Here is a 24,427-nt window from a genome sequence, read left to right on the forward strand (position 1 = left end):
GTCACGCCTCCCTATTTTCCATCGTTTCACATCAATAGGATTCTGTCAGGTACGCTTCTCGAGACAAGATCTTATCTTCTGAAACACTCGAGTGCGGCACTGTTATCGAGGTAGCCCGGGTAGAATGCCTCCCGGGAGCTTATATGATAGCTCGGGCTTCAGGTTGCCCGGGGATTAGATCACGGGCATCTCCCTGTCTGGCTGCTGAAAAAAGCACTCTGCATATTGACCCTGTTTTAAGAATCCATTTAATATACTGGGTCATCCATGATCCGGGCTCTTATAAGGTATCATCAATCAATTAATTTCTACTTGATACTTTTAGTAGTTCTATACTTTTATTATTACAATAGCACAGAGTTTATTTAAGTAATGACATATTTTTTGTGCTAATTCTCGATACTTTTTTAAATAAAAATAAAAATAAAATAAATATGATAAAATACTTGTGTGAAACGATCTCACGTGTTATATTTTGTGAGACAGATCTCTTATTTGGATCATATATGAAAAAATATTACTTTTTATGCTAAGTGTATTACTTTTTATTGTAAATATCGGTAAGGTTCATATATGAAAAAATATTACTTTTTATGCTAAGTGTATTACTTTTTATTGTAAATATCGGTAAGATTCATCTGTTTCATCGATAAAAATTCGTGAGACCGTATCACAAGAGACATATTCAATAAATATATAAGTAATTTTTTTTGAGGAATATTTAAGTATTTTCCTGAAAGTTAAAAGAAATATTTTTTGTTAATGCTTCATTTTTTATTTATACATAAAAACAAATGTCCAAGATTAATCGTCAGCTCGATTGGAGAAGGACGAGGGTTACAGTGAGGAAACGGGAGTTCTTGAAGGGTTTGTTGCCCCTCTCTGTAAACCCCATGATTTCCATGGCGGAAACAAAAAAATCAACAACCCTTCAACCAAGAAAAAAAAAGAAAAAAATGGAATTTGGTGCTACGTCGCAGCGCTCAGAATCTCTGTACGTATCATGTATGAATGTATGTGTGCGCTGGTTTTCTAAAGGGTTGACGTCCACGCCCTTCCATATCCTCTCTGCAACCTCGCCATACAGTATCGATAACGGGGCTGTGATGATTTTTTATCTCGATTTCCTTTGAGCTGATTTGATTAATTGGGTGGAGAGGATGACCCGATTCCGTATCTTGGCGGGGCGACACGGATGGCTTGTGATTTCGGGCTTTTTATTCCCCGTTGATCGCGAGCAACCTGTGGTTTCTGCAGCCATGGCGGCGCCGGGCTCTCTTTTCCTTTCTCAAATAAGCAGATCTGAGCCTCTGTTTTTTGGTTGATTGAAATTGTTTATATATATATATATAGTTGCAAGGCAAGGTTGAAAACTTAAGTGTAAAGCTTACTCGAAAATCTTCTGATCTTTACCAGTTTTGAGATATCTGCTTTCTGGATTAAGTTCGTTTCCTGCCCTCGAAGCCGGTGGAATGGGTGGATCTCTCATTTTCTATGACGAGCTAACCTAATGTCTTGAGAATCCAATACCCATATTTGGTTAGATGAATTTGACCCTGAGTAGTGTAGGAAACATAGATTTACATTGAGATTATGTCAATCAAAATATACCTGGTAAGCCTTTGACTCTTTCGAGTGAATGGATCTTGGCACCTGCGAAAATGTTTGGCAAATTTACACTACCTTACTTTTAAGTACTTTTATTTCGTGTTCTTGACATGGGTTTCGTCGAGATCAACCCCATCTCCCACTCACATATTATTTCTATCCTCGGATTATCCATTCCATTCAATCTTCATTGGTGAAGAGGCTTCTTTGGCCAAAGAAAAATTCGGTGTCACCAAATTGGCATTGGAGATGATGAAACACAAGGAGAACAAACTTAGAAGATAATTAGTGACGTTCTTCATGTTGAGGGCTTCACCACATCCCAATCCTAGTCATATCTTAAGGTTATCTCCACCTCGTTACGCTATTTTGGTGTAACACTAACTTCAAGATAATAGAATTCTTTAAGTCAAGTATAAAACTCATCTCCAATCCATCAAATCTAAAATCTACATCTAAAAGAATATTTTCGGAATATAAAAAAGCGTTGCTACAATGTTAGCATCAATACTGTAGCTTTGCACCAAACTAACGCCAAGCATAGTGTTGGGTTGGAGTAAAAATTCAAACACCATTTTAGCATTTAATGCCGCGGCAAGACCTGTAACAATAGGATAGATCACACATTTCAGAAGAGCAACAATAGAAAATTTTGTTCGAAAGGATCGAATGAGAATTGGAGGCTTGCAGTTGCGGTGACAAAGAAATGATTCGATATAACTAAAGAAACTTTTGAGATCTGACCAAGTGGTTGAATTATGAGACAAGCTGAAACAGATGAGGGTGTGTTTTCTTCTCTTTTGGACGAGGCACTGCTACACAAATACTACTCTTTTTTACCATTTTCGTTATGTTTAACCAAGTAAAGTTGGCAAAATAAATTCTTGAGAAATTCGGAAAATAGACTTTGTTTAATTGAGATTAGCTATGAGTTAATGGTGTTAGAAACTAGTGAGCTAGTGTTGTTACAGAATAGAGGGAAGGTCTAAATATAAAGGGTTGAGTTCGGCTTTCTTACGTATTTTATTGGCAAAAACTTATGTGAGACGGTCTCACGAATCATATTTTATGATACGGATATCTTATTTGGGTCATCTATGAAAAAATATTATTTTTTATGCTAAGAGTATTACTTTTTATTGTGAATATCGGTGAAAAATTCGTGAGACTGTCTCACAAAAGACCTATTCTATTTTATTTTAGCCAACTTGAAATTAATATATTAAAAATATCCTTTTTTCCCATTACTAAAAATGCTCGTTTGTCCATACAAGTGGCGATAGTTTGCAATTTCCAATTATGCATACGCGAAATAGTTTTCAAGGACTGTAGATGTGCATATATATTTTTACAAACGTTAATTTTCGTATTATATTAAAATAATAATATTGAAAACTGCAATGTTAAATTAAAGAAAACAAATTATTCAAATGTTTTGAGAAGAAAAGACGAAGAGTAAAATGAAGAAACAGGGAGAGGCTCAGATTCGCCTTTAATCAATCAGCAGACGCTAATCCTGCCAACCATGGCTGCGATAAATCAGAACCCATATCAGGCTCGATTACGCCACGCCAAGCTACAGTTTCGCTTAAATTCTGATCTTTTACAATATCATCACAGCCTCTCAACAGTTTAGGGTTTAGGGTAATAGGTTCCCAGATAAAGAAACGTGAAATTTCTATGGCGGCATCATCATCATCACCACCACCCCCGTCAATGTCACGATTGATGCGAGAGGGTTGTTGGATTTGCTTTTAGAATCATCGGCCGTTGCTCGTGCGGAGAGGGGCAACCACCCTCGAAGACTCCCAGCCTCCCCGCGCGGAGCCGCAGCGGCCTCGTACTTAAACTAATGAGATTTTTGGACTTCTTCCGTAACCCTACGTTTACTATATATATCGACTGCATAAAAAAAGGTGTCAAATGTAAGGCTATTTTGGTCTTTTGACTGTAAAATGATATTTTTAGATAATGTAATAATAAAGTTACCTTGTTATTAAATGGGTTTTTTTAAAAAAAAATTAATACAAAAATCAAATATTGTAAATTTAATATGTCAATTATTGGAATTAAATGTCATTTAAAAAAGTTCACAATTTTAGAATAAAATCAATGAACAAGATCAAATCCTGGATTTCTCTTGTCCATATGATTTTACCATAATCTTTGAAATTTTTTTATCATATTTGATTTGATATGCCAATTATTTGGGGCAAAAACATGTGTGAGACAGGTATTATGGATCATATTTTGTGAGACGGATCTCTTCTTTGGATCATATATGAAAAAGTATTACTTTTTATGCCAAGAGTATTACTTTTTATTGTTAATATCGATAAAAATTTGTGAGACCGTCTCATAAAACACTTACTCATTATTTGGAGACATTCCCCTTCTTTTTAAATGTTTCTAACTAGTTGTCCGGGATGAAAATATTTTCATATATGTCCTATGTTCGATAGGATCCTTCTTACAATTTGTCCTTTGATCTGTGACGTCATTTGGATGTGTAGCTATTCGTTACCTTGTTCTAATATATCGAGAGGTGGATCACTTGCTTTACACTAAGGTTGTTATTAAATAATTTGTATTTATAGACGGATTTCAGATAAAAATAAAAATATATAATAGAGTTGATTGAAATCGAAGCAAAAAATATATATTCTGATTTTTAAGCTAAAACGGATGCAACAAACTTGAGATGTAGATTTGAAATCGAATCTATTTAAATCTTACTATTCAAATACAACACAAGACCTTAAGCTTGTGGAATCGGTTGCTCATGTCGATGTTTAGATACTCAATGTTGGCATCGCTCGTTCATTAGGCTATCATTACTTTTTTCATTACTTTTTTTCTTAACGTGTTACAATTGTTCTACATTGATATATTAAACTATTAAAGACTGACTCCTAAACTCAAGATGTCATATCATCCAATATGTAAGTTTTTTGGGTAGAACAATTCTTGGGTTTATAATCTAACATTGAAAAATGTTAGGATGGCTAGTTCGAGTCAACCAAACAAACTTGAGTTACTAGGATAATTTTTTATTGATATTTGTTGAATGGTTTATGACGATTCCTCGTTTTATATCAACTATTGCAAGTACACTAAATCAACTAACTAACACATCAACCATCTAACTCTACTTCTTTTCGGTCTTTATCTTTTTTCTGACATATTTTCTTAGCCATATCATCACATCACGTCAATATAATTCTTTTTAATGAATATCGAATTTACAGTCGTTATCTTTTCGTGTACATTAAGCAAATCCTCAAATTAAGTAATAATATTTAAATCGCGTTAACTATGTGAACTAGAGTGAGAAAAATGTCACTGAAAAATATCGAATATCTAACTATTCAATTAAACGATTATCTAATCAACAAACTTGTACACTATGTCAGATGGGGTAAAGGTGTTGATAGGATCGCCAAATGCAGTAAGCAACTTTCCCATCCCGACCATTTCTAGAATCTTCACGTTTGAAGCACCGTTACACGTTTAAGGTTGTGCTTAGGGGTGGGCATTTATTCTCGGATATCGGGTACTCGATATTATCGGGTTCGAGTAATTTAACCGATATCCGATCGGATATCGGGTACCCGAATTTTTTTGTTTTTTGTTTTGACTTTTTTTATTGGTTTGTTAAATGTGAAAAATACATGAGTTTTTTAATTTTCTAGCCTTAATATGATATAATGACTAGCTATAACTCGATATAATGACATTATTTTTTGTGAAATGTGAAAAATACATATATTTTTTCAAAAAACAATTAAAAAAAATTTAAAAAAATGTTTTTTTTCGGGTACCCGACTGCCGGGTACCCGAAAATACCCGAAAAATTCAGGTACCCGAATTGATCGGGTTGGTGTCGAGTAGTAAAATTTACTACCTGACTTGTCGGGTACCCGAAATTTCGGGTATCCGAACCCGAACCCGAAAACTCTACCCGCGCCCACCCCAGGTTGTGCTTTCTCCACGCCTCCAGAACCCTCCTATATACGTACAAATACTTCTCCCTTAACTTAACCCGCAATCCAACACGACCTTATCGAGAATCACTACAAATACATACTCCCAAAACGTCGACCCAAGCAACCCAAATAAAGGAATTCTCGCTGAATTAAATGGGAACGAAAGAAATGGAGGTGGTGAAGGGTTTAAACGTAGAGAGATACATGGGAAGATGGTACGAAATAGCTTCATTTCCCTCCTTTTTTCAGCCCAAAAACGGTGTGGACACGAGGGCTACGTACACTTTGAATCCAGATGGCACTGTGCATGTTTTGAATGAGACATGGACAGGTGGGAAAAGGGATTATATTGAAGGGACTGCTTGGAAAGCTGATCCGAAGAGCGATGAGGCGAAGCTTAAAGTTAAGTTCTATGTGCCCCCTTTCTTGCCTATAATCCCTGTCACTGGGGATTATTGGGTTTTGTACATTGATGAGGATTATCAGTATGCTTTGATTGGGCAGCCCAGCAGGAGATATCTTTGGGTATGTTTCTGAAAATCTTGCTTTTTATATGTGGTTTTTGTGTTGTTTGATTTGACAGAATTAGTCTGTGATTGTGGATTCATGTGATTTTTACGTCTTGATTAAGGGTAGTCTGGATTAATCTTGGCTTTTTGAGAAGCAATTTTCATGTTTGATGAGTTTTTATGCGTTTGAAATTAGTGTTCTGGTGTTTTTTTAAGGCATTTTTACAGAACAATCTGTTTTTAAATACTTATTAAAGATTACTTTTTCGAGCTTTTTGAAGTTCATAGAGGAAGAGATGCTGATGTGTTTCGAATTCTAACTTCCAATTCTTTTGGACTTACTATAGTGTCAGCTTATTTTGATTTGAAAAAGTACCTTCATTCCGACTCCAAATGCAACCCAAGATCAATCAATACTGTCTTTTTATCTTGAGGAAAACAGTATAAATTCTTTATATTGCTGTTGCACATTTATAGTTTCAAATCTATGCAACATTGTCAGTGCTGGAGTCTGGATACAGGCATTTTATGTGGGGGGGCAAGGGGTTGAAACAAACAAAGTTAGGGGTGTGAAATCATGTGAGTAGTAAGTGGCCAAGTGCTTCGGCAATTCTTGGCCTCTTGGGTAGCAAGCCTCGTCTTTTTGAAAAAAGCAGCTGGATTTAATTTGCTGCTAAGTCCCCACTTTATTGTTTGATCGGAAACCGTTTGGTTCATCCCATAAACATGTGTGATAGAGGGTTGGATAACTGATCTTCGACTCTAGCTAATGTCTCATGCTTCGTATCAAAAGGCGTCTCAACGGTTTTTGTGTTGCTTGTTGGGTATTGGCAGATTCTTTGTAGGCAATCTTCTCTTGATGAGGAGACATATAATCTGCTGGTGGAGAAGGCCAATGAAGAGGGGTATGATGTCTCCAAACTGCACAAAACAACACATTCTGATAATCCACCTGAGAGTGAGGAGGGCCCGAAAGACACCAAAGGGATATGGTGGATTAAATCTATCTTCGGGAAATGAATAATAGGAAACTTTTAATTCGTACGTTGTCATATTTAAGCGTGTTTTGTTATTTCTGGTGCTACTCTGCTTGTGGATGTTCTGTGATTTTGGATTCTTTGTGTATTTGCAGTTTCTGTTGAATGACCATTTACTTTGCTTTGATGTTCCAACTGAGTATCATGCCAGAGTATTATTATCAAGTTAGGATTTTTTATGTTTGAATCCGTCACACAAAATGAGATCGTTTTACACAAGTTTTTGTCTAATTTTTGTTATCATTGCTAAAATATTTGATTATGTTTAATTATTTACAAGTATATAGTATATGCAAGCGCTTCATTACTTGAGAACAGTTTAGAAGTTGTCATTAAATCAGGTTAGACATTTAAAAATATAATAATTAAGAAATTTCGTAGTAAAATGATTACTCGGGGAAAACATTCATTAGAATTGAAATTAATGACAATTTATTTTAGTTAAAAAATTTGAGAATAATTATATGAAATAAATATATATAATTTTTATAAAATGATATTAATTAAGAATATTTTCATGTACGTAATTTACATTTTTAGATATAAAATTTTTTTGTGTTATTTTATTTAATATATAATTCATTTAATTCTATGAAAATGTTTATAAAATGTATATAAATCTTTTAAAATAAATTTGTAAGAGTTTATTAAATTTTTTTACATGACATTCTTTAAAAATTATTAAAAATCTATGAACATATAAAAAAAATCACTTTGAACAAAGTCTTGTTAGAAAACGGGCACCATATCCGGCAACACGCCGCCATACGCTTGTCCAGTTCGCAAGCGGCATCTCGAAGAAAAATGGTGGAGATGAAATTTCTCGGGATAGACTTTAGCTGCGCGTTGGGATCGCTAAGCAATGGTGAATTCCCTGAGAAGGATTGTTTGCTACCCCTAATATCTAAGCTTTTGGGTTACTGCATCGTCGCTGCGTCCACCACTGTCAAATTACCACAGGTAATTACGCAGTCTCGTCTAAATTTGTGTCGATAAAACGAGTTCTAATGGTGTTGTTATGGTCGTTTCTCGTGCGTTAATTTATGTATTGATTGGAATTAGCGCGGTTGTTTACTGCACTTCTTTCTTGATGTTTTGGTGCACCATATGTTTAGTATCTTAGATGGGAGGACGTGAGAGGGTGGGAAGGTTTTTTTATTGATGATAACATTATCCGAATATTAAAAGTAATTATGCATAAAATAGAATGGATTCATTTGCCCTTTTGCCTGGCTTTGAGAAAATTAATTTAAATTGCTATAGAACCCAATGTATGAGTTAGGAACATCATTTAGAAATTGTTGGTTATTTTTCTATTTTAATTTAGAAAAATCTTTTCTTTTTTATTTTTTGAATTGTGCTTTGTTTGCTTGATTTTTCATTAAGTTTCATCTATTCAAATTCAGGATATCAAAATCCTGCGTTCTGTGTAGATTGGGACTCGAGATCATTGTTTTCTTTTCCACATGGTTATCAGTTTTAGCATGGATGATAGGTATTGCTTGAGATGTGCGAATCCATTGGGACTTGAGATTATCGTTTTCTCAAAATTTGCAACAAATCGAAAGGAATTGCCATATTGAAAGGGGGATACCATAATTCATCAAAATTTTCGATGCTCATAAATTTGAATGTCAAATTAGAATCTTTCGTGGTATTTGGTTACCCTGATAGATAAAAATTATTTGGCTAATCGTTTCTTTAGATATTTTTTGTGGTTCTCCTTTAAAATCTTGAAAAATCTCTCTGGTCTAGTCTGCATTGATATAGATTATGGAGGATCTGTTAGAAACCTTGAATATGCTGGGAAATGGATCAGCTGAATCTTTATTTTAAATTACTCCCCTGTTCAATTCATTCATAGGATAAACTTTTTACACTTTCTCTTCTTTAAGCTGAATGCATACTGCGATTCAACATAATTGTATGATATCACTTGACTAAATTGATGTTCTCAAGTTTATCTTTCACAGGTTGTTCATTATATCCGAGTGGAATCAGTTAACTTGTGTCCATAGATTTGCATAGAATGATATGTGTTAAATCTTAATCATGCAAATGAATGATAAAAGAGTCAATGATGAGAAATAAGCAAGAAAAATTAACATTTTTCTATCAATGGAGGGGCAAAATTGTTTTATTTCCCCCCATTTTCGTGCCTATAACACAGTGAAAAGGGATTTTAACGTGTACATTTTAATTGTCAAGTCAATTGAATCATTTTATCTCGAAACTTGTGATTTAGCTGTTCGATACCAACTGTTTGCTGCTCTTTTTCAGATACTGAAAATATTGAAAAATAGTAGTGTGAGGGGCCTAAGTATTTTGTCTTTCGAACTTGAAGCAGTTGGTTATACCATTGCTTTAGCGTATTGTCTCCACAAAGGGCTCCCTTTTTCAGCATATGGGGAGTTGGCATTCCTTTTGCTCCAAGGTATGTGTAATAGGGTTCCAGCTTTCAAGTTTTCACCATTTCTGATATAATGTGACATAGAATTATTTATTATTTATGTTACTGCTTAGCAAAAGCTTTTACTACTATATTATACGCCTTGCCAAAATTTATAAAGAATTATAAGTTCCAATGAAAAAAATAGAACGAAACTATTTTTTTTGAATTTATGATACTTTGTCAGATTTGTGTTATGGAAATTATGGGTTTTAAGTGTGTAGATGATAATCTAGTTATTTTTTTCACTAATTTATCAATTACATCTACAAAAAATCAATCTTTTGATTTTATTTTTCCAGAAGAATGGGTTGTTTCAATCGATATTTTTTCCCTTCTTTAATCCTACTACCGATTCTTTAAATTATCAAACTTTTTTTCCAAATATTCTTTTGTTTTAAAATTGAATGTAAAGGAAACTTGAACTAGAATATTATTTGTTTTTCAATGTTTGCATGTTTTCAAGACTTTTGTGTGGCTTTATTTTTATGAGAAGATAAATTTTTTTAAAAAAAATTTAGAAAGAGATGTTGTAGCTTGAAACTCTAGTTTTTTACACATTGTTTGGTGGGATTTGGATCATCTACAATGCATTGTAGAACATGAGGTCCACTTGATCCAACAGTGGTGTTGTGCTGCGGTCATCTTTTTGGTGTGGTTGATAAGATGAGTTTTAATTGCTCTACTCACATTAAACATATATACCAAACATAATATAATTAATCACACTACATAAATTACATGTATCTATCAAAATTTTTTATCACCCTTTGTTGCACATTCACATTCTTAATCATCACATACCACTTATCAAATATTAAGTTAAAGTTATTCTCATGAATTGTGTAGGCCATTGATGCGCTCCTTTCTTTTACTTTTCAACCAAAATTTGAATTTCTACTTATGTTTTTAAATTAGTGTTATATATATATGATTAAAAAATTATGATAAAAGTAGATTATTTTAAATATATAAATACCAGCATGTTTGTTCATCGATGGCTAGTAATGAGAACGCGGTATGCACACTTGTATTAATATGCTTGAAAAACTAGCCTCAAGTTCAATTTCAAAAAAGTAGTTATCAAGCGTATTTTTTTCTAAACACTCTAATCGTACTTCTTTTAAACTCCAAAATAATATAAACTAGCATTTCATCCGTGCGATGCACGGAGTGTTGTTTTATATAATTAACGATTAAAATTAGTAAGTATTAATGTTTGAATAATTATTTAAAATAATTAATATAATATAATGAATATATTTAAATTTTAAATATTATTATAAAAAGTTATCATATTAAAATATTTATGTCATTTGAGATAACACTCAAATGTTGATAACAATATTCTGTCATTAAAATTGACTTATTTATTTTGTCTAAGTGAAACTGTTATTAATAATAAAAAATATAAAATATTTAAAAATCATATATTATTTGTTTATCAAAATTTAAATTATAAATAAATATTTTTTTTAAAATTAATTTTTTTTGTTCTTATTTAGATGAATAAATTTATTTCATTTTTAAAAATGTTAAAAATATTTATATTAAATTTTTATTAAGATACATATATTAAAGTTCTATTAAGATATATAATAATAATAATAATAATAACATTTCACATACAGTTAATATACTAAAAATCAATGACATTTTTTAAAATAGTTGAAAAACTTAATATTATATTAAAATTTGATATTTTATTTAATATGATATAGAGTAGTAAAAATTAACTCTATAAAAATAGCACACAACTTAAAAACATAATTGAAATTAAATAGAATTATATAAACAATACAAATACTTAAAATGTAGTTTATATTTCATAGAACATCAAATTTAAATTTAAATTTTCAAAAATAAATTGAAAAAAAATCACATTTCATTACATATTTATTTCTTATTTATTTCAAATATTTAATATGATATGTCAATATATTAATAATTATCAAATATTTTTATTTTATAGCATATTAATGTTGGCGGAAACTTTTTAAATAAACAAAAACTATGTTTGTATATATATGACATTATTTGAGAATATTTTTCACTCTTTTCATGATCGGACACTTGATTATTTCACATATGTGTGAACCCCATAAAATAAAAAAAATATAAATAATACCTCTATATCAAAAATTAAATATATGGAAAAAAATTGTAGCCTCTTGGTAATGAAAAATACATTATAAACTGAAATCTTTGTTGTTTTCATATGCATTTAGATCATATCAACAAATTAATCAGAGTTAAGCGCCAAATATATTTTTTAATGATTTATCTCACGAGTGGTACTGAATGTTGCACTTATTTTTTTTATTCTAATTGAAAATTGATTGTCTAGATATGATGCAGAAATTTGTCTGAATTATTATACAATTTATAATAACAACTAAATATATCATACTAATACAAAATCATATCCTAAATTAAATGAATTGATACAATCAATGCAAAAAATTAAATTATTTTATGTTTTCAATGGAGTTCAGTTTCAATTTAAATAAAAAAATAAAAACATATAATTCATAAATTAAATTTAAATTGATATAAAAATAGTTAAATTAAAATTTGAATTAATTAAAGAATTGTTGTAATCCATGATAACAATAATTGAAGTTATCATTTATTTCAGTACATCTATTTCGAGATTCATTAAAAAATATATAATTTATAATTTACATTAAATTGATATAAAAATAATAAAATTCAAATTTCAATTACTAAAAGAATTGAAATAATCAATGCAAATAATAATTGAAGTTATCATTTATTGCACTACACTTATTTCGAGACTCACTATATCTATATCTTTCTTTTTTTAGCATTGTCATTTTGGCGGGAAATTGCTATTTTAAGCAAAACTCTGCTTTTATATATATATAGATATGGATGCACCAATTATATATAAATGCATTATTTAAACCACAACATTACAATGTCATGTTTTAATATAGTGGTGAATAAATGGTTGTTCTATTGGACTAACTATCAAGTACCAAATAAAATTATTTGGATTATTAACTTACTACTAAAACAAAATTAAATAACTCAATTTCCACACTATACAAGTAAGACGACAGGGAAAAATTCAAGGAGGAATTTTTATCAAGATCTTGGTGCAAATTATTGTAATCTCTATTATTCTTTTATTAATTCTGGTCGAATTTCCATATATTCTTGAGGTGACGGGTTTTCTAAATTATTTAATGGGTAACTTGCATTCAACTCCTCTACATTGTATGTATTTGACATTCACATTCCTTGACATGTTATAATATTTACACTTGATAAGGGAGGTAAGTGTCAAATGTTTAAAGTGTAGGGAAGTTGAAGGCTAATAATAACCCATTATTTATACCCTCTCGAACTATATCAAACCTAATATTTATTTGCAACAATTAAATATTTTCAAATTGTTTAACAAATTAATATTGCATTTAACATCTTTGAAAGCCACTAGCCTTCAATCGAATAATTTATTGGTATCACACATATATTTGACTTTATTTCTCGGTCTCGGTCTAATAATTAAATTATAGGCTCAACAAAAGGTCACCTGATCTTGATAAACTAACCATAGTTCACAGTTCAAGATCAGAATAAACTTAGTTCATAGTTTGGTCGAAGAAATATAGTCTAACAATGTTTAGCAACACCTCACACTCTAAACAAAATTAAGAGACAGTTTAATATAAGGATAAACTCTTGAATATCTATCTTTGGTTGATCCTTCTTTGTTTCCCTTGTGTTCTTCCGCTGCTTCTATCATTTCTTCTTCAAAATATGTCGCTCCCTATCCCTCAAAACTAATGTTAATATTATATATATGTGAGTTAACGTGGAACCCTAGGGCCTAGGCGCACTAATTCTTTTATTTTTCATATGTGAGTCAACTATATTTGATAAGGCATTGATCCTTGCAATATCAGTGTTCATCTAAAGCCTTGTTGATCTTGATATATGTTGAATAATTCTTGTAATCAAACTTGGTAAACATAACCTGTTAGGTGCTTACGTAAACACTTGACAAATATCACATCTACACTGCTCTTTTCTGTTCTTTGCAGGCATAATTCTGGTAGCAATCATTTACTATTTTTCTCAACCTCTAGGAACCATGACATGGATCAGGGCATTACTGTATCCTTTCAATGCCTGTTTATATAATTGGAGAATGTAGTCTACATTTCCGTTTGGATGATCTTTTTTGTATGGTTGGATAATGTAATCTCCATGTCCTTGACAACTTAACTAAAGATATTGTGCTCTTGCACCAACTATCTTAGCTGGTCGAATCGATCCCCTACTTTTTGAGGCCCTATATGTGAGTCACAATGTCTACTATTTATGCACTTACTTTGTTTTTGCTATTCTTCATCAGTAATACTTACAAAGTTTGAGCATTGAAAATTTAATTTGTGTGGGTCAAATTTCACAGGCTTCTCAACACGCAATATTTTTCTGTGCAAGGATTCCACAGATCTGGGCCAACGTAAAGGTAAGGATTTAATCCAACCTTATTTCTCTGTATTTTAGCAATTATGAGATATCTCTTTCGATCTCATTACATATACTAATTCCATGATTGAGATTTTGTTTCTGCAATATTCAAAGGAAACTTAAAAATTATGGTGTTCTGGAAGTGCGAAGGATATTTTCTGAATTGTGGAAAAAAGTCATAATTTAAATCAATTGTTTAGGATGAAAAATTTTTAGTAATAAAATTTGAAATAGTACAGGTTCCCCCTTATCGTCTAACAAGTTATTATTGCTGTTTTGAGCAGAACAAAAGTACGGGCGAGCTTAGCCTTTTGACGTCGTTGATGAATTTTGCAGGTTCGATGGGTAAGTTTGTTGCATTTTCGCATTCGCATAGTTGCATTTAATGGGAGGTATGTAATTGTCTAATTGATGTTACTTTCTCTTTACCAGTAAGGGTCTTCACCAGCATGCAGGAAAAGGCACCAATGAGTGGTAAATTTACATTTTCTTATTTGCTGGAAACTAGTATTGGTAGTGAAACCTATGAAAACATTAAAATATAATGACTCTCAATAATCTCACGTGATTGCTATCGATTACTGCATGCTATATAAGACCGACTTCAGCTGCGCGTGGTCTTGGAATTTGCATTTTTAGTCCCTGGTTAATGGAGTTGAATGAGTTTTTTGTATCTTAATATGTACTCAATTTAGGACCTATGACAAACAATTGAATATCTTTTTAACTGTTGCTTAAACTGAATTTTATCTTTGTTTCTTGAATTTGCTGTAGTGGTTTTGGGCTCCGTTATTGGCATTATGACCAATGGCACCATCTTAAGTCAAATAATTCTGTACCAAAAACCACCTGCAAAGAAACAAAAGAAAGCTGATTAGAGAACTAAAGATTGCTTCTCCAGGTTTCTCATACTGCTGAGGACGGAATCAATTTTGGTGGAAAATTTTGTACGCTGTTGCGTGGTAACGGTTCTAATTATTGCATTATTTCGTGTTTGACTAAAGTTTTACTATATTTGATGTAAAAAATAATTATGTTCTTTAATTTTCTATTTACTATATAAAGGAATTCTCCAAAAATTAATATACAATAGAATAAACATTCTCTCGGTTGTTCCTAATTGCCCTTTAAAATACCAGGCTCTACGCACAAATATCTACGCCACTATAGGCTATATATAAACTCAAATATATGAGAAAATAACTATTTAGGTCCTTGTGTTTTAGTTCTTGAACTTTTCATGAGAACTTTTTTTTTTGTCTTGTAAACTTTTAAAAAAGAGCGCAAAAATAATTTTTACCCTACTATCTACAATAATTGAGTGTAAGTTCTTGCTCTACTATGTCAAATGCAACACGTAAGAAATGAAATTCCTCATTTTTGTATCTCCAAAATATAGTTTATGTCTTATATTTTATTTTTTATATCATGATCGTTGAATGTTTATTTTGTTTTATGATCTAATTATGATACTCTTTTATTTGTTTATGACTTGATTTAGAGGGCCAATAATTATAGGTCATTATATATAGCTTGTTTAATTAAGTCGACTTCTTTGTTTTTGTTTTTTTGTGACGTAACATACATGCGTATTTGGTAAATCGTCGTACTTAACGTAATAATCGAGCTTTATTATAGAATATATGCATGGCTCACGAGCTTATTCAAGCCTTTATCGAGCCTAAACAAGCTTAATAAATATGAATTATACATTTAAATTTTCATTAAATTAATTTAAAAGTAAATTATATATTTAAAGAAAAATATATTATTCTTATTAAAATTTGTAAATTTATTATAATAAATAAATTTAATAGATTTTTCTATATATTTCATAAATAATATGCAAAATCAATAAATCAAATATCAAAAATATTATTTTTTCATCTAAAAGATTACTAATGAACTTACCAACGAACCTGTTTACGAGCTAACGAGCCGAATACTGTAAAGATTGAGTTTGGTTTGTTTATCTTAACGAGCCTCATTAAACGAGCTCAAACGAGCTTTTATCGAATCGAAGCTCACAAACGGTTTGGTTCGTTTACGTCCCTATCCACCGACGAAGGTAGGCTATTCAGTTCGAATTTTCAGTAAAGTCATATCACGTGCCTGTCTTTGTGTATGCGTAATAGCATTTTTATTTAGTAAGTGAGATTGATGTTGCCAATTGCCATCTCATCTCGCCCTCTTTTCTAAATTGGTACCTTTTCCGATTCCAGAACCATGTCTCCGATTTAATCAACTCTTTTTATTCTGAGCCACGTATATTTACAGGCATTTCCCATCCATTTCTTTATTATTATATATGCCTTGTATTATTGACAGCCGTCTCGTATGATAACTTGTTCCCTCAGAACTCAGACAAGCCATAAGCAGCTTCATGCTCGCCAAGTCCCCATGATTGTTTAGCTGCATCAATATTCAATAAACAAAAAGATCAACAGTTTGAAAAAAATATATTATTAACAAATATAATAACATAAAGAAGCTCAATTTTGATCGTAACCTTGTGTAGAAAGAGCCCAGTTGCTATCAACTCCCACATGCCATGCAAAGTAACCAAGCAACCCTTTCTGCTTGGCATACGAAACTTTAGCAGCAACCGACTGAGTGTCATCGTAACCGATCCAAGTCGTCCCCGAGTAACAGTAATTCGTCACAATCGTGGAGTTGTAAACAACCACCGTGCCAGTATTGCTGGCAATGAAATTCTTGATTTGGTTGTAGCCCATTGCGCCGCCATCTGGTGCGGCAGGTCCTGTCGATGGTGCCAACATGCCATGATTATTGGCACTGGCCAAACGCCAAGCATACCCGTAAAACGGTATCCCAAGTGCCAGTTTCTTGGCACCTAAACCTGCCTGAATCCAAGAATCGATTCCATAACTTCCACTAACTTGGCTGGTTGAATCATACAGCATAGAATGTGAATTTGTGTATCCATACCATGAAGGACCGTAGAAGTCATACGCCATAGCGTTGACCCAATCGAGATTTTTATTGATCGAATTCACAGGGTAGGTCAGTCCGTTTACGCTCGCCGCGTAGTAAAACGCTGCCGTTAGCAAAAGGGCTGACTTCCCGGAGCTCTGGGCCTCGGTCGTCACCGCGGTACGCCATTCGGTTAAAAGGGTACCTAAGTTAGTCATATCCGAGGATGTCTGCGGGTACTCCCAGTCGAGATCAAGCCCGTAAAATCCGTAGGATCTGGCTAACTTTATGGAAGAATCGATGAAAGATTTTCTTGAAGATGATTGACTAGCCATCTGAGAGAAGACAGTTTTGTTAGCATTCCACCACCAATGGACAAAAGGGTTTTGACAGAAGGGTTTTTGAGTTGAACAGTTCTTGTGAACTGGTAGAAAGAAGCATTATTTGCGGAAGAAATGGTGACTTGTTTGGTTTGAGGATCAAGATCCGCAAATGCGCAGAATATGTGCGTGAAAAGAGACGAGTTGATGTCTGAGGCTGCGAATCCACTGTCTGGGAACCAGTACACACCATTCACTGCATTTTGTCCTGCACAAAATTGCAGTTGAACGAGAGAAACGACAGAGAAAATAAGGAAGATCTTCATAGACGAAGCCATTTTGAAAAGACGAGGCTCTTCTCTATGTTTTTATAGTAAAAAATTATCGAATTCGAGTTTTATTCGTGCAAGTAACCTATCACGTGGCTTGACTTTGCAATCAGAAATTAGAGGTATAGATTTTGTGTAATTATACACACACACACACACATGAGAATTGAGATGTAAATATGTTGTTCCCCAAGTCATTGTTTACTATTACGTATTAATTACATACGGTGGCGGAGCCGGAAATATGACTCTGTTCAGGTTGGAATTTTAAACTTTAGAATCTTTTAATATTTTAAATTGATCTACCCGAACTAATATCGTATTATTTCAAATTATACAAAATTTACATATAAATTTTTTTAAAAAAAATTGGACAAGCCCGGGAAAGGAGCCATGTGGCTCCGCCCCTGATTACATAGTAGGTTTATTGTGAGATAGGTTTATTGTGAGATGATATCAAATATATTTATTTGTGAGATGAGTAATTTTATTCATATTTACTATGAAAGTAATATTTTTGATATAAAAAAATATATTTTTTTTATAAAATTTTTTACCACTCCCACGATGATAAAAAGCTACTTGCTTGATTTTTCGTCTAGATTAGATGGCATTAAACTTTTGGAATTTGAATTTTTGCAAGGTGGACATATCTCCGACCGGTAACTTCACTATGACATATAAATTATATAATGCAAACGTTTTCAATTTTGAAACGCAATCGAATTATGCAATAATTGGATTACTTTTCGGGAAATTTAGCTATTTAATCTCGTTTTCGCTAGTATTTTAATATATATGAACTCCTTTTTTATTTTTATTTTTATCATTTGTCTCACGTTTTTAGCATCGTGTGGTAATAAGAGCTTCTAAATATTAGCAAATGAATATATCACTTTGCAAATGGATGAATGAAAAAAAAAATTCGAAGAATACAAATTAAAATTAAATTAAATTAAATTTCACTCGAGTAGAGAGTTATATATCCCCATACTTTATAGGCGTATATTTATTTATATAAAAATATAATTCCATTCCCTAAGTTATTAAAATATTAATTCATATGTCATGATTTATGTGCGAGTACAATCTTAATACACTCTTGAATAAAGATAATAAATAAATTAAACTTATTTATGAGCTGGAAACCACTTGCCCCGAAATTGATTTTGTTAAATTATGAGAGCTAATCATGAGAGCAAATTCAGTACCCGTCCCGATCTCCGTTTTCCACTAACCTGAAACTGAAGTGATCAAATATTCATCCCCATTTCAAAATATTAATGAGGTAAAACGGAGGCGGATATGGGGATTCTCCGATCCAAAACTTATTATTATCTATTATTATTAGTGATGATATTTATATTATTAATATTTTTTTAAAAAATAATATTATTACATTATTAATCTAATAATATTATTATTTTTATTATTATTTTTGGGACGGATTCGAGGATCATGATAATATCCTTATACCTAACCAAACTATAACAGTTGAAACCCCAAGTCTTAGCTAGAAAGCGGTCTAATAGTTAGAGAAATGTATTTAATTTACCACATTTTGTTACGATCTCTGAAAAATTAATCACACTATACATAATTATATCAAATTAAAATTAGATATTTTACCCCACGTCTTATTTATCTTTATATTTCAATTTCTTATAAATTTAATTATATATCTTTACTGGTCGCATTTTCAAGAGCCAAGTGGTACAGTATGATAATTATATTGGAATATTTGATCTCTTTTTCTAACAAGACTTTTTTCAAAATGAATTTTTTTAATAATGCTAAAGCTATAGCAAACTATTGTACATGGATATTTACAACAATTATATCGTGATATTTTGTTATTATCTCGTGAAATTTTGTATTGAATTTATCATGATATTTTGATAAATAAAATTTTGTATTGATTTTTTTATGTAGTAAAAATTGTTGTATAAATTTAGCTATATACGTAGCATTACTCGTTTTTTTCCTAACCTACTTGAATAAAACATGATAAAAAATCATTATGATATATGTCTTTTTTTAGAGTTTATATTTTTTCATTCTTTTTATTCTACTCGTGTCCATTAGCCAGAAATTACACGTATAAACAAAAGTTATATGCTTTTTTTTAGAGTTTCTAATTTTTAATATTATTATTCTACATATGGCCATTAGTCATAAACTATATTTTTTTTAGAGTTTCTAATTTTTAATATTATTATTCTACATATGGCCATTAGTCATAAACTATATATTTAAATTAAGAGCACGCATCTTGTAAGACTGTTCACGAATCTGAATTTTTCTTGAGATGAGTCAACTCTACTCATATCTACAATAAAAAGTAAATGCTTTTCTTGAGTGACCCAAATAAAAGACATGTTTCATAAATTTACATGTGAGACTGTCTCATATGATTTTTTTGTTATATTATATATTTAAAAAAGTATCAATTATATCATATCATTTGGTTTCCGATTTTTAATTTTTTTATATTCTTTTTAAATTTTTATGTTTTATATTTATAAACTAATTTAATAAAATATGGTCAAAAAATTATTGTGATACATATTTTAAAAAAATTTCTAATTTTAAAATTTATTTACTTGTGATCGTTGACTAGAACTTATGTATTTAAATAAAAGTTTTTTTGCAACCAACATATTTTTTGCGTTTTATATTTATAAATTATTTGAATAAAACACAATAAAATATCATTGTGATTAGAGTCGTCAATTTGTGTTGAGTCAGTCAAGTTGGTCCACATCGCCAAAATATTTAAGTGTGTTGAAATTTTGCCAATCTATTTAAAGGTGGGCTTAAATGAGCATGCGTGAGTTTATATTAAATATTCATATATTTAATATTATTGATTTTCAATCATGAATTCCTAGATCAAGGAGAGAATATCGTTTGATTTTAAATTTTTGATGTTCCTAATTTGTCCAAAAATTGTGGGTTGTTGAGATATCTCCTACCGATGTATTTTTACATCCCATAGCTTTGACATATCGCAAGAGCGCTCGATCGGTGAGTTATTACGCAACATAGTTGATAAATACTGATAACTCTCGGATTTTCTTCATCCTCTAAATTGGAAGAATAGACAAAAAAAATTGACATGATTGAACTTTAAATGTAGCGGATAACAGCTCGAGAATTGATGTGTATACGGAATCATATGAACTAGCAATCATCTGGGAAATTTTTATTTCTTTTAAAAAAAGATTAGAAAATATGGTTATTTATCCTCTATTCAAATACAATTATTCAGAGACAATTTATAATAAATTACACATTCATTAGGTGAAAAAAAGTTTTATCCAAGAAATGATATCATAGTTCACAAACATTTTTTTTTTCAATGTATATTATAAAATGTAATTTAATGGTGGTCCTTCCTTCCACTCAATATTATTTGTTGACATTGGTCTTATTCCAACGTGAGGGACCTTCCACCTTATATCGACCAAATGCAACATGATTTAGTCTTGGGCGGCACTTTTCACAATGCATTGCTAATTTATATGATAAAAAAATAAATATGAAATGCATCAAAGAAAAAATTTATAAACATATTTTTCTTTAATCGGACGAGTCTATCATATAAAATTTTGTCCAATACGATTTATCTGGCTATTGAGTTAGTTCGGAATTTATCCAAACATATAGAAGAACAGTGACGACAGATTTCGTAAAGTGATCAAAACAACAATAAAAAAGTACTCCTCGAATATTTTCTTGAATATGTCAGTAAACTCCACCCACAAAATTCCACTAGCTAGCAACACACTTGTTCAATTTTATTACTGCAATGTGTTTTGAACAAGTCTAAACTTTTTATTTAATTATACAATCATCAAGGGCAAGGGCGGCTTTGTCTACATGAAAAAAATATTGATTAAATATTAATTACTCTAACATCTTATAATATTCATAATATTAACTCGATGTTGTCACATATTTCATAAATCAATTTAATATTTTAATGTATTAATGATGCAATATTGGTCAAATAACATTCAAAACACTTTATACATGCTGCTGAGATTTGTCAAAATTGGATATTTTTTTATATCCATCATACACATGGTCGCCTCGACGTCAAGTTGGTGTCATTTCGAGGTCACGCTATGTCAAAAAATACCAAAATTACAAAACACACAGAAAAACGATAAACCAAAATTAGAATTCGACAATATAGTAGACTAAAATTACAAAAGACAAATATATACAATCAAATTTGCAATTTATATATATATGTCGAATTTAAATTTCGTCGATATACCTCTTTATTATTATTGAGAGAGTTCATATGGGTCTTGAAATTCAAAAATCAAATTATTATTTGTAATTTTGAGAAAACAACAAATACATTTATCAATGCTTGATGGATTATTAAATAAATCAAATTTGGTTTTTTATGTCTATCATATGGTATTAGATTCACCATTGGTAGTTTATAAATATCCACACAAAATACACAGAACTCAACTTGGAAAACAATGGCAATGATGAAGAAAACTTGCGCATTTGCAACATTTTTAATGGTTCTCATCATGAATTCGTATTCTGTCAATGCATCTTCTTCATCTTCTCAAGCAATCAAAGGTGTTTATTATCCTTCATGGGTTTCATCAAATTTGTCTCCATCTTCCATTAACACGAAGCTTTTCACTCACGCATACTACGCATTCCTCACACCAAACAATGTCACCTTCAAGTTCGACATAGAACAAACTCAAGAAGCTCCACTGCTTCTGAACTTCACATCAACTCTTCATGCAAAGAATCCACCAGTCAAGACAATTTTCTCGGTTGGAGGGGCAGCAGAAGGCCCCGTTTTATTCTCACGTATGGTGGCGGATTCGTACTCTCGTTTGCATTTCATCCTTTCGAGCATAGAAGTAGCAAGAAAATTTGGATTCGATGGGGTTGATCTTGACTGGGAGTTTCCGCAGAGCCCCGAGGATATGGAGAACCTGTCGCATTTACTAGATGAGTGGCGTGGGGAGGTCAAAAAGGAAGCGAAAGCCACCTGCAGGGAGGAGCTACTCCTCTCAGCCGCGGTGTATTATTCGGCTGATACGTTTCTTTCCGGCCCGCAAAGATCGTACCCTTCTGGTTCTATCAGCAAGAACCTGGACTGGATTAATATGATGAATTATGACTACCATGGTGGTTGGGACCCTACTCTAACTGGAGCTCAGGCAGCACTCTTCGACCCCAAAAGTAACGTGAGCACGAGTTACGGAGTTGAATCATGGATCCGATCAGGTGTGCCACTGAGCAAGTTGATCATGGGCTTGCCCTTGTACGGTAGGACATGGCAGCTCAAGGACCCAAGATCATATTTCATCGGTGCGCCAGCGGTTGACGTGGGACCGGGCCCGGATAAAACCGGAGTATTGACTTATGCCGAGGTGGTAAAGTATAATAAGGATCACAAGGCTAAGGTAGTACATGACATGGAGACTGTGTCAGTATATTCTGTGGCAGAGGCAATATGGATTGGATACGATGATACTAAAACAGTGGCCGTAAAAATTGGTTATGCTCGAGCTCTTGGACTTCGAGGATACTTCTTTTGGGCTGTTAATGGTGATTATAAATGGAAAATTTCGAAAACAGGTACTATATTGTTCACAGATCTGATATTCTGTTTCTTGTATTTGGCTCCTTTAAAATCTTTTTGCTAACTTATGATCTTCTGGTATATATGTTTCGATTTGCAGCGTCGAAGTTGTGGTCTCTATGAGTGTGAGATCAGATTTGGATCGATAGATTCGAGTGCACATTTGGTTTTTCTCACGCTGTTGAATATCATTGCATGTTTTTTCTTTCCAAATGTATTCATTATGTATTGTTTCAATTCTAGAAGACAACTTTTATTCTTTTTTATATGCATAAATTAGTGAAATGTCAAATAAAAGGTAACAAAGTGATTGTCCTAGTTAATGTTTCCTTAATATTATATAAATGCTTCTTAAATAACAAGAAATTCCACAAACCAAAATTTAAACAACTCAAGTCCAAAGAAGATCACAAAGGGATTTTGTTAAGATTGGAACTTGGACCTAACTAACCCCAAAAGCTAGCTCAAAGAGGAGTATTGTCGAAGATCATATATACAACTCTCAAGTATTTTATCCAACCGATGTGAGACAATTAACACACCCCCTCACGCCCATCAATGAACATCTGGAGCGGAAGTTTACAAGTGACCCAACTATGGGGAAGAATGAGTGGCCTAATTATAGACAATCCAGCACATAACGGTGGAACCTGAACTCTGATACCATGTTAAATATTGGAACTTGGACCTAACTCAACCCCAAAAAATAGCTCAAACTTTCGCGTACTTTCGCGTAGGCAGAAAAATCCCACTTGCTGTCAAAACCAAGTGTCTAGGTAAAATATCCTCAAGGCTTCGAGCTTTAATAAACTTAACTTTGTATTTTATAGAAATTGGGTTATCATGTTGAGTGCAGTTAATAGAAGGTAATATTGATGTTTACAGTATCAATATAAGTTACTCCTACCATCTGGGTACGAATGCGCCATATCTGAAGATGATTAAATGAAATCGGCCCTGTTCTTGGGGAGAATTGTTATATTACTTTAGTTGATTTTTATAATTGTCGATTCAAATTTATTTGATTATTATTATTGTGTGGCTTATTTATTTCATGCATTCTTTTCACAAATTAATGTGACATATATTTCAAAAAATCATAGATGTTTTAATCTGT

The 24,427-nt window shown here is 32.0% G+C and overlaps 4 protein-coding genes and 1 long non-coding RNA gene across 5 annotated transcripts; 3 read left to right on the top strand and 2 right to left on the bottom strand.

Annotated features, from left to right (window-relative positions):
* Positions 1 to 999: 999 nt before the first annotated feature.
* Positions 1,000 to 2,578, bottom strand: LOC142505386 (uncharacterized). The gene is made up of 2 exons (XR_012804410.1): positions 1,612 to 2,578; positions 1,000 to 1,514 (listed from the first exon to the last, which is right to left on the bottom strand). It is a non-coding gene; the product is annotated as an uncharacterized LOC142505386 (long non-coding RNA).
* Positions 2,579 to 5,021: 2,443 nt separating this feature from the next.
* LOC142505906 (temperature-induced lipocalin-1-like) lies at positions 5,022 to 7,275 on the top strand. The gene is made up of 3 exons (XM_075619048.1): positions 5,022 to 5,123; positions 5,585 to 6,119; positions 6,938 to 7,275. Exons 2-3 carry the CDS (start codon positions 5,748 to 5,750, stop codon positions 7,121 to 7,123), a joined length of 558 nt encoding a protein of 185 aa, XP_075475163.1. The 5' UTR covers positions 5,022 to 5,123; positions 5,585 to 5,747; the 3' UTR covers positions 7,124 to 7,275.
* A 570-nt stretch (positions 7,276 to 7,845) lies between these two features.
* Positions 7,846 to 15,215, top strand: LOC142505720 (mannose-P-dolichol utilization defect 1 protein homolog 2-like). The gene is made up of 8 exons (XM_075618824.1): positions 7,846 to 8,100; positions 9,421 to 9,574; positions 13,663 to 13,735; positions 13,853 to 13,919; positions 14,034 to 14,093; positions 14,380 to 14,440; positions 14,528 to 14,569; positions 14,870 to 15,215. The coding sequence occupies exons 1-8, from the start codon at positions 7,945 to 7,947 to the stop codon at positions 14,971 to 14,973; spliced, it is 717 nt and encodes a 238-aa protein (XP_075474939.1). The 5' UTR covers positions 7,846 to 7,944; the 3' UTR covers positions 14,974 to 15,215.
* Positions 15,216 to 16,326: 1,111 nt separating this feature from the next.
* On the bottom strand, positions 16,327 to 17,785 carry LOC142505928 (class V chitinase-like). The gene is given in 3 exon segments (XM_075619073.1): positions 16,327 to 16,507; positions 16,605 to 17,390; positions 17,393 to 17,785. Coding segments are annotated over 3 exon segments (1,140 nt in total). The 5' UTR covers positions 17,688 to 17,785; the 3' UTR covers positions 16,327 to 16,448.
* Positions 17,786 to 22,112: 4,327 nt separating this feature from the next.
* LOC142505364 (nod factor hydrolase protein 1-like) lies at positions 22,113 to 23,641 on the top strand. The gene is made up of 2 exons (XM_075618328.1): positions 22,113 to 23,306; positions 23,411 to 23,641. Exons 1-2 carry the CDS (start codon positions 22,181 to 22,183, stop codon positions 23,431 to 23,433), a joined length of 1,149 nt encoding a protein of 382 aa, XP_075474443.1. The 5' UTR covers positions 22,113 to 22,180; the 3' UTR covers positions 23,434 to 23,641.
* Positions 23,642 to 24,427: the final 786 nt, after the last annotated feature.

Source organism: Primulina tabacum, chromosome 10, assembly GCF_025594145.1.
Source record: "Primulina tabacum isolate GXHZ01 chromosome 10, ASM2559414v2, whole genome shotgun sequence".
NCBI classification, from domain to species: Eukaryota; Viridiplantae; Streptophyta; class Magnoliopsida; order Lamiales; family Gesneriaceae; genus Primulina; species Primulina tabacum.